The sequence below is a fragment of the Augochlora pura genome, unplaced genomic scaffold (assembly GCF_028453695.1).
Source record: "Augochlora pura isolate Apur16 unplaced genomic scaffold, APUR_v2.2.1 APUR_unplaced_88, whole genome shotgun sequence".
Lineage (NCBI taxonomy): Eukaryota > Metazoa > Arthropoda > Insecta > Hymenoptera > Halictidae > Augochlora > Augochlora pura.
Window position 1 is genome coordinate 1 of NW_027589619.1, and position 11,145 is coordinate 11,145.

The 11,145-nt window shown below is 39.4% G+C and overlaps 1 protein-coding gene across 1 annotated transcript; it reads left to right on the forward strand.

Annotated features, from left to right (window-relative positions):
• The first annotated feature begins 8 nt into the window (after positions 1-8).
• Positions 9-10,003, forward strand: LOC144478139 (histone demethylase UTY-like). The gene is made up of 3 exons (XM_078195860.1): positions 9-182; positions 4,689-4,817; positions 9,934-10,003. Exons 1-3 carry the CDS (start codon positions 86-88, stop codon positions 9,945-9,947), a joined length of 240 nt encoding a protein of 79 aa, XP_078051986.1. The 5' UTR covers positions 9-85; the 3' UTR covers positions 9,948-10,003.
• Positions 10,004-11,145: the final 1,142 nt, after the last annotated feature.

The window sequence follows — 11,145 nt, forward strand, 5'->3', positions numbered from 1 at the left end:
CAGGGCCGTGAAAGCATTCCAGCAGGTGCTATGGGTGGAGCCAGGATTTCCACGAGCCTGCGAGGTTCACCTACGGCTCGGCTTGATGCTGAAGGTCCACGCTGACTTCGACGCCGCCCTCAAGCACCTGACACTCGCTCTGATCGATGCCACGACACCTGCTTCCTTCTCCAAGCTCGAAAGTGAGTCCCGGTTTTGTTCATCGTCTCGCATCACCTACGCGTTCGGATCCAATAAAAAATAACGTATCGGCAGCTGTTTTCCGTCGTCGGCCGGCTCCGACCCCGAGATCGCACCCAGGCATTGTCCTCGAGTGCTATTCTTCATACAGCTCCCTGGAAGACGAGCGTTAGGCCTTTTAACAACATTTAGCAGTCGCTGTTTTAACGAAGGGGTACGATTTAAACTAGGCAACTGGTACGAACCATACGAATATGTGAAGCAGGGAACAAAGGCGCAAGAGCACAAAGAACATTTGAAATGTGGAGAACCAATCAATCAACAATTCGAACGCGTCGTTACATCGCACATGTAAAAACAGTCCGATTTCGTTTGCGTCGGAAAATGGAGTCTACATCGATTTGTGAAACCGCGATTTAGCTCGAACAAGCAAAAAATCGACAGGCGGACTTACAGTCAATCACATAAGCATTCGTACCCTCATTGCTTATAAGAGAGATCTGTTGAAATCAAGGGATGCGTGTAAAATTTTGCGATAAACTTTTTATTATTTTATTTAATATTTTTGGCTGTGACAGAAGAGAAAAAGTTTGGAGAAAGCCTAATACAGAACTAAAATTAGAAAATGTACAACCAAATGTAAAGCACGGTGGAGGCTCCGCGATGGTGTGGGGCTGTATGGCGGCATCCGGAGTGGGCAAACTTGTCTTTAACGATGGAAATTTGGATAAGATAAAGTATACAAATATACTCGAAGAAAATCTGCACTCAAGTGCGATTAAGCTTGGTCTGGAAGATGTCTACTATTTTCAACACGACAACGACCCGAAGCATACTGATCAGATTGTTCGTGAGTGGATACTTTACCACGTTCTCCATTTTTTGCGTACACCTCCTCAAAGTCCAGATACAAATCCTATAGAAAATTTATGGGCGGAAATAGATAAAAGACTGCACGAGCATGAAATTTTCAATAAACAAATGCTAAAAAACAAAATTTTGAAAGTTTGGAATAGTATTGAACAAAATAGTAAAACTAGTAGAAAGTATACCAAATTGATTAAACGATATAAGAAGACATAAAGGTGGACCCACTAAATACTAGAAAATTAATATAAAGTAAAAAAGCTACTCTGATATGCGATTTTTTGACAAAATCTACCCTGGTACGAATACTTTTGTGGACCGTTATTACGTACTACGAGGAGTAAAATCAATATATTTTTGTTATTAGTTAATCAATTTTGTTATAATTTGGTATAAATAAACTTTATGCACGTGTTCATAATGATGTTCATAATAATGTTCATAATAAAAAGTTTATTGCAAAATGTTACATGCGTCCCTCGATTTCAACAAATTTCTCTTATAAGCAATGAGAGTACGAATACTTATAGGACTGACTGTATGTATGGTATAAACATTTGAAACGTTACGCACGATACACAGCGTACAGGTTGCACCAATTAAATTTCCATCATCTTTCTACTCCATTTTATTCAACGGGGGAGATCCTCGTCGTCCAATAATTTCGCAAAAATTCGTAAAATAGAAGAATGCCTCTCGGAAATCGAAACTATTAAATATAAACATCGAATATCGAATACGCGGGAAATGATACTGCAGCGAAAGGTGCGACGAATAAACGTTGAAATAAAAGTGGGAACATTGGGGGATCGAGGTCTCGCGTGGCCAGTTTTCATATCGCATTGTTTAGCGAGCCGCGATGAAATCGATACTTCGTCCGCGTGGAAAGTGCCAATTGCATACCTGCGCACAACATCTTGACAGCATCGCGGCCATGGATCTTTTGCTCACTTTCCTCCGCGAACTTGACCCCGTTCTCAACCATGATACAGCCGTTCTTACATCACTAGGCTACAAACGATAGCATTTATCGCGCATTGTGCTCCGTTCGACGCTTTCGCTAACAAAAGTGTTACTTGCACGTGAACCAGCAGATTTTCGCAGCGCCGTCGTCCGTTACGAGAGCGATCTTTCGTAGGACGTTCTTGAGTTATTAGTTTCATTGACAGTTACCGTAAACGCCATTTTTACTTATGTCGAGATAGCGCGATGATAGCGAATCAGTGGATGAAATCACAAAAATTTGACAAAAATTATAATAAATGCTAGAATATTGAGGTTATATGTTATATAATACATGTAATTTATTATAGTATTACAATATAATATTATAGGAATTATATACATATAACATTTCAACATATACAACGATGTTATTTGCAACGAGAATAGAAAGAAAATAGAAAGAGTCCGTTCCAGGGTCATTATAGGAAATGTGAAACGCGATCCACGTTAAAATAATGCTACAAATTCTCGACAAGTACTGTGGAGAACAGAAGGAAAAATTGATCATCGTTTCGCGACTCGCTAATGCCCGGAGGCGCTTGTCCACACGATTGCTATACCGTAATGTGTTAAGTAAGAATACGCCGCGCTCTGGGCAGAGAAGAGCGAGAGAGGAAAAGCGGAGCCTTGAAGCTTTAATTAATAAAACGGGAATCTCCGTTACTCTTTCCGGACGGGATTTCATGCCGTTGTATAGCTTTATCCGCGTCACTCCGGATTACCGTGAGACATGAATGAGTCACGTGGACACTCGCGCGGAAGACGTCCTACTGTTTAATTATAATCTAAATTTAGCGAGCGGATAAAAATATGATTCGTGGCCAGGTATCGTGGCGAAGTCATCGCGCTTCTACCACTATCAACTTTGGCATTGTTATGACAATACAAAGCGTTTTAGTCGTTGCCTGTTCGTCCAACTTGTGTTCAAACACGCATAATTTCGATGATATTAAATATTTTGCAAATACTCAGATTTATTTCTAGCACGTCTCCGATTCGCTATGGCAGCGATTTACTGTAAGATACGTACGCAGATGTCTATGCGTTAATTGCAATATAAGGCACCATTGTTGTAATTTAACTGACGAACAGAAGATTATCGTGCAGAATTGCAACTGATCTTCATTGGTTACATGAAATAGAAACGAAACAGAAATCTAGAACAGACGTTGATGGAAACAGTCTGAACGTACCTTGGAAACAGCTTTTCTTATTTTATGATTGTGCAAACGGCGCGGCTGGTATCAAGATCTGATTGCGCGACGGGCTTTACGGTTCCCGCGTGAATCATCCGACATTTGAAACGGTGTTTCCCCACCTGATCGTTTCTGGAATACTTTCCTTGTCGAGAATTCACTCTCGCGTCCTCTTAATCCGGCTAGAAGTTGCGCGAGCGATACAGTTTCGAGCGACCGCGACATCCAGGTCAGTCGCACGTTGGTTAATCACGCGGTCGGCAAGCGTCGGCGAACTTGCCGGGAAGTGTAATTCGAAACTGTCGGAAAATTATAGAAGGTCGGCTGATTACTACCGACTATCGGCCCCGGGCAAGGTCCTCTGGTCTATCGAGTTTATTTCTCGTGTTTGATTCGAATCGGGAGAAACTTTTCAAGGGAAAAAATTGCACTTGGGAACTTTATTTTCTTCTCCGATTATTCGGAACGTTCTTGCAAACAGAACTGAGACAGTTTGTAATAATTAGACTGCGACTTTTCTATATTTATGATGAAAATAAGCGATGAGGTGCAGAGTAGTAAAAAAGAACCAAGGAATTTAAGAATGTCGATATGTTCTTCACAACTTGTTAACACTAGACGTATCACTGTCAAATTACCAACTTCTCGTATCGCAGTTACATTGATAAATGACCGAGTAAATTACATTGTTGGAATAACCATCGTAAAGAAAATTGTACAAAAATGTAAATAAATTGAATCTTTTTGCTTGTAGCAAGCAATCCACTAGTCAGTTTTAAAAAGAAGAAAGAGACTTCTAACTACAATAGTTCTAAGAACTTACGGATACAATCTCTACTTTATATAAATATCCGCACTCTAATAATAATATTTGTACACGAAATAGTTTCCAGAGATGAACCAAAGAAATTGATCGTATAGAAAACTATAAAATGAAAACTGGACGAAGAATATTTAAGACTGCATTTATTTTAATATTATAAAGTCCTTTACACGTTCTGTCTTTTATATTTTGTATGTGAAATAATTAGACTGCGAATTTTAAGCATTTATGACAACGAGGAGTAAAAAGAAAAATGGGAATAAACAGGCTGAACGTGTTTGAGATTGTATTAGTTTCAGCTTGTTAGGATCATTAATGGAAGAGAGACATTTCTATACGGCTTCCCTTTGTTGGAACTGATGTAAAGAATTTTTATTTTGCATAAATATCCCCGGTCTAGCTGTAATATACACAAAGGAACGCCTGATATTCCACCGCATTGGCTTCGTAATTTAATTAAAAATGAATTCGCATTTCAACCGAATGCGTCGGATTACAACACAGAGGGAAACCATTTTATAGCGTGCGGGAAATGAGCAAATTCTGTGCCCGAGGATGGCGGGAGGGTTGAAATTTCAGATGATTCTACAATTGAAATAAACTGTTTCCTGTTTCAGTAAAATTTCACATAGCCCACCTGTACGAGGTCCAAGGGAAATATCGTCTAGCCAAGGAGCATTACGAGGCGCTGCTCAAAGAGAAGACACTGCCCTCTCATCTGAAGGCTGACATTTGCCGCCAATTAGGTGAGTCGAGCACCAATCAAAACCTTCCTTGAGAACTTAAGACTGAACAATCAAAAAGGATTTTTACAATGCTTTATGCAATTTTTATATTCGTCTATGCATTCGGTCACGCGTTTGACGTAATAGACAATTCTTTCACTGACAATTATTTATCTAAATCACAAATAATGGTTTAACAAAATTTGAAACTTGAGGCAATATTGAGAAGTGGATTATCAAAGACTAAAATTCTCGTGAACGTTAAATATCAATGCGTCTGCTAAAAAAGTTTCCCTTGAAATATTGCTGTAAACTAAAAAGAACACAATAGAGTGATCAGTAGATTAACGAATATTTCTGGTATTACATTAAGAAAATAACGCATATCAAAGTCTTCTTGCATTAAAATTTATATAGTAGTTCTATGCAGATGTTTTGTAGATATTATTTCATAAAAATCTATTGCACATTTAATTTTAATATTCCATATTCATAAACCTTATATTATACTTTCGGAAAAAACAGTAACCATAAAAATAACTACTTACGCCCAATATAAGTGAAAACAGTCCTTTAAAAGCGGCCGTGTCTACAAAAGCGTGTAAAAAGAGATTACCTTTACAATTTTCTTACAGTTTGCTGTCGATAGCAAACAATAATATCAATCGTGAAATTAGTTTATTCCCTGGACAAATCACCATAAAATGGCATATCGCAAGAAAAACGTTGCGAAAGGTATCGTTCGGATAGCGAAAGAATTTACGCGCCGAACGGAAAACTTTTGCGTCTTCTGTTTGCACCGAATCGAGGGGATCGGTAGATTTGCAGGAAATAAAAAGAAAGAGCGAGAGAGAGAGAGAGAGAGAGTGTGGCCTCGATGGCGTTATTAAAAATTCCTCGGCGTGCCGTGATTGCAGGGCGGGCGTCCACGGCGTTCGACCGTAATTGAACAATCGCAGGCTTAATCAGCAGCCGAGCTTTTATTTTCCGGCGATAACTTGCCGACGGCACCGCGGCCCCGAACCTCGGTCGCCTCCGAGTTAATTAAACTCGACCCCGCGGATTGTTTTTCACTACCCACCCCACCCCCGTCGGGTGCTTGTACGCGGGCGCGCGACTGCGATTCCCAAAACTTTCGGATCCTCGGAATTCGGGCTTAAGGTTCGACCCGAGAGTGTACAACCAAGTAGCAGACACGTGTATTGATTTATTCCGGGTCGGGCCGGCTCGGGGGGTGAGATTCGCGGCAGGGGGAGGGGGGTGGAGGACGGGCGAACGTGCCGGGCTCCGACGGGAGAAGAAAGGGTAGCTGCGAAAGACCAGAGAGGAGGAGAGAAAGAGAGAGAGAGAGAGAGAGAGAGCGAAATCCGGAGATAGAATCATGGCTAACTATCATTTGCATCCCTCAAACCCTATTATAACTTTTCGCTCCTCTAGTTTTTAATAAAAGTCTTCAGTCGAAATTTCTCTGCCAGTTTCTTCGATTAACCCCCGTAACGCATGAATGTGGTTGTGTATGTGACGTTTCATGACTTTAAGTCAATGTTTCAGAGTGTGTAATAGTATAAAATGCGTTTCTCTTTACCTTTCTTTGACATTTTAATGCAAAGAAATCATAACACGTTTTGCAGTCGCATTTACTGAGGTCATTTATACGTGTTTGAAACTGTGACAACAATTGCAGCCATTCTGTTTATCTAAAATGAGGAAACGTATAAAATTCATAGCTAGAATAACTTAACAGAAGCTAGCTAGATTTTGAACATTGGCAATGTTTTCGACTACGCTGCACATTTAAAAAATTGTTTCTCGCTCCAAACCCCCCTTGTCAAATGCTTCTGTTCATTTCAAAAGATTTGAATTTCATTTCCCAATTAATTTTTACTCTGCCTTCAGCATCTATTTGCAGTTGCATTTACAATTTCGCAAAAGTAAGGAGAGCTTTATTTGCAACGGTATTGCGTAAACAAGTTTTTAATTTCCTCCCCAATTGCATCGATTAATCGTTATTCATTTAGCTCCTGTTTACGCTTGGATTTGGACTCTTCCATCGATTATTTTATTTGCTTGGATTTACTCTCCGTCTTCGCAAATATTTTCTTACTGCTATTATCGAGAGTTCTCTTTATCAATTTAAATTTCTCTTTAATTGTTTTATTTTTATTGATTAACGTGGTGAACAAGCCTCCACGCTTCCTCTGCTTGACCTCGTTATTCATATATTTCCCACTCCCACTGTCGACGGACTATACATTCAACAATTTGCATCTATCGGCTCGATCATCCTTTTCGTAAGAACCGCACAAAGGAAAAGCTCCGACCCTTTCATCCCACAATTTTCGTTATTAAATACCTATCGAAATTACACAGTCTTTGTCAGTTGCGATGAATTTGCGGCATTCACTCGGCTCCTGTTTGTATTCCCAATAATCACGTTACCATCGATTTAAAATTATTTCATTTGCCGGATAATGCCAGCGAATAATTTCAATGGATTTTCATGTTCCACGGGCCGTCGTTTGTAAGTGGTCCATTCTCTCATATTCTCATATTTTTCTACCCCTCCCATCGTTTTTTTTTCCTTTATTATCCTCCCTCTCGATCGCCATTCCACGTACTTTCGTCTCCTTTATCTGCTACAGCCGTTCGCTCGATTCTCGTTTACATTTCATTTTCACTTTTCATCGATCTAAAATCGTGCTGTTTGTTTTACGGCCGCGTGATTAATATTTTTTAGACTTTTCTGTTCTGCTCTCTCCGCGTTCTCGCTGTTCGTAGTCAGTGGGTCAGTGTGATGTTAAAAGACAACATACATTTGCAAATGTGTTCGCCGTTTATTCATAAATTAATTTAAAACACACAATTTCTACCAGCAAATATACAAGTCTGCATTTTGAATTACACTTTGAATTTGAAAGTGTTTCAAAATATTTCACCATCAATGCAGAACTTCGATGGTCGTACTTTCGTTTAAAATCTTCTCACCGGGCGAAAGTTTCGTAGAATACACAAAGGATCGATGCAATCAAACTATTCATTATTCTTAGTCCCAAAAATTATCGGATATTCTAAAACAAGGATTATGAGCAACTATAATTGTCTATTAATCAGCTTACGTTCCCTTGTGAAGAGGATTCCAGTTCGTTTGATGTTTTTGTATCGGATGGGCTGAATAGAAACGGAAATATGGCTAGAAAGATTTGATGAAAGAGGAGAGGGGATGAGAAAGAATTAAGGGTCCCAAGAAAATGGCGACAAAGGGAACGAAATTGCACGCTGTACGTTCCGCTTTGCGCGTAGGGCAGGCCAATAACCGTACTTTGGGAGAAATCGAAGCTTTCCGTCGACAGGTGCAATTTTCTCCGAGTTGAGAAGGGAATGGCGATGACACGGTGACGAAAGATCCCGATGCATTAGCAGCAGAGGGCGGCTTCCAGCAAAATGTGTGTTGCGAGCCTACTCGACACCCGTTTAATGAGGCTGCGCTACGTGACACGGCAGGTAGCAGCCGAAAGATTATACAGGTCAAGCGGCGCGTCGTCTCTGACCCACTTGCATCTCACAAAAACCCTCGACGATGGTACCGTCGTTTGAAAACTGCAGAAAGGGAGTTGAATAGCTCGGATATACCTGGAGGAGCACGTCGGGGTACATGGTCGTCTCGTTACACCCCGAGAAATATTACTCTTTGTCCCGAAAAACTGAGCCCACCGGGCTGGATAATATCAATTTTCACGCGTACAGTATTCTTTGGAATCATCGCGCCGCATTGAATTCTTGTGGAACATATTCTGGGAACTAAAATTGGTGAAATGATTCCTCTGACATATTGAACAAGAAGTTATAAAATTCCGCAGGTCAGCCGCGTTTTTGGAAATTTGAAAATACTTTCGAGTACTTTGTAACTGTTGAAAAATTCAAGAATTTGTTGTCTCAGCAAACGAGTCTAATCTTACTAGTTTTAATATCATTTTAAGCAGACATTGTACTAGATCGTTATTAAAACGAGAAGCTGATTAAATGCAACGGGCATGGTGGAATTAATAAATCGCATTAGTAAGAAACTAACACAAGATTGTAGGAATACAATTCGATATTTTATGATGATGAATACATGTATCTGTAACTAACTAAATAAACAAAAGTGACGACAAATGATAGCGAATATTCAAACTGAGCATTTTCAGATATTAAAACATTTTCAGAATTTAAGATAAGCACTTAGCACAAGTAGAATTATTTTATAAATACAGTGAAACTTGAATCGTTACGTGGGCGTTATTGTTTCTTAAATCAGTATGAAAACTTATGTTTACATTTTTACATTACATTTACTAAATTAATATATATAATATACTTTATTACACTGTATAATAGTACGAGGCACCCAGGAAAGTTTCGCCAGAGAAAATCAAAGAAGCTGTCGGTCGGCCAATAAAGTCGATCCGCAATTAATCATTTCCGAGTTGTAGGATGCCAGCAGCATGTGACGGCATGTCCCGAAACGGTACGGGACTCTTTACAACCTGTTTACGGCTTCTCGCGTGTCGATGCCTGGGGACCGGTCTCGACAGTTGTCTCTTTCCGTCGTTTTTTCCTCGGCCACCTTTCGTGTCCACTGCGATCCAAGCGTTGACACTGTGGACGACAGCGTAACGTTGCCGTCCCGACGGCTGTAGCGACCGACCCTTCGCTTATCCGGGGTACACAGCCAGGGTTTCCGTGAACGCGTGCGATTTTATTGTTGCCCGCTTCGATTATGCGACCTGTGTAATTACGTTGTAAACAGTTACGGTTAGCCCCCGGAGCGCATCTTGCCTGTATTTTATGGCTGTTTACTCGCCGACCTGAGTTTCTCGCTTATCCGTGGGAACGCGAGGATCCCCAGGATTTATCGGATCATTCTTTGCCTGTCTTGTAAATTTGGGAATTTCTTTTGGGAATTACCGGAAACCTTCGGAATACGCGCATCTTATTGGCTACACGGTTTCTACGATAATCTAGCTTAAACGCTTAAAACTGTGTAAACCTTGTCTGGAAATTAGTCCTACCTGGCTCAAAATAAAGCCACAAATTCTTGTTCGTTGATCATTATTAATTCTTACTAAAACTTCTTTGTATCCTCAACTTTATGTAGGAGACGAAGATTAACGACCAGAGGATCTGCGATTACGTTAGGATTTCGGAGCGACCCACCGCGATGCTAGGACCAACGAAATAAACAAATTTGAAAGAAAATTCGTTCGACCAGTGCACGGATAAAAGGACGCGCTCGCAGGACGCGCGGCAGAACGCGACAAATTCGACGTATCTACCATTACGATCACGATTACGGTATACGATTTGGTAAACGACGCGGTATCTTGTTTAAACGAACGCGATCACGATTTCGTCCTACCTTAGTGTCTTTTCATTGTACTGCATTTTGTGCGCATCGCTGTGTGGTAATAAATATTGGATTGGGGAATAAGTTCGTAGCGTTTCTTTATTTTCTCTTATTTTACAACGAGTTATTGCTATTTGACAAAGTGTATGAGCTGTTCCTGATCTACAAAACGATGCTAATAGTTATAATAATTAATTAATCCATTATGTATTCGCTGTTATTGTTTACGACCTCCTCCGATCTCTCGACCAATTTGTTGATATGTGGAATAAATGAAAAATAAATTAAAAATAAATAAAGGAATAAGGTAATTTCCGTACTAGCAATCGTCAAGGAATATATTTTTGCGCCAAAACCTTGCCATCTGCAAGCGTACGGCTCGAATTGTTATTTCGGTCGCCGAACATGTACCGCTACAGTCTCAAAAATAATAACAAATTAAATGACTAAAAGAAAAAATTAGCACAGTTTTGTAGAGCAGAGACAGCTCTATCGAATAGATATGACGCACTTTGTCAAACAACAACAAATCGTTGTAAAATAAGAGAAAACAAAAAAACTATCTCTATATGTGTAGTAGACATTAATAATTCGACTGCATATTTTAATTCAAATTAAAAATTAGATAAGTCAAAAATTTAAATTAGTTAAAAATTTAAACTAGCTAAAAATGTTTTTCCTCTTTTCAGAATTTCTTTTTATTGTTATCAATAATCCTTGGAGAAAGATGAGCTATTCGTAAATCTACTTCTTAATGAAAAAGATTTTTACATTTTTTTAATTTATGTAGGCTCGAGATTTTGGTGAACCTTCATTATAATCCATTCAATTATTTGCCATTCTTTAGGTCTTTCTTCGTCGATCATTCATTCTATTCTAAATAAGTACAAAGATGTTAAAATTAGATTATATAATATTATAAATCCATGGAGTGATTGAAATAGTGAATTATGCTTATCAAAT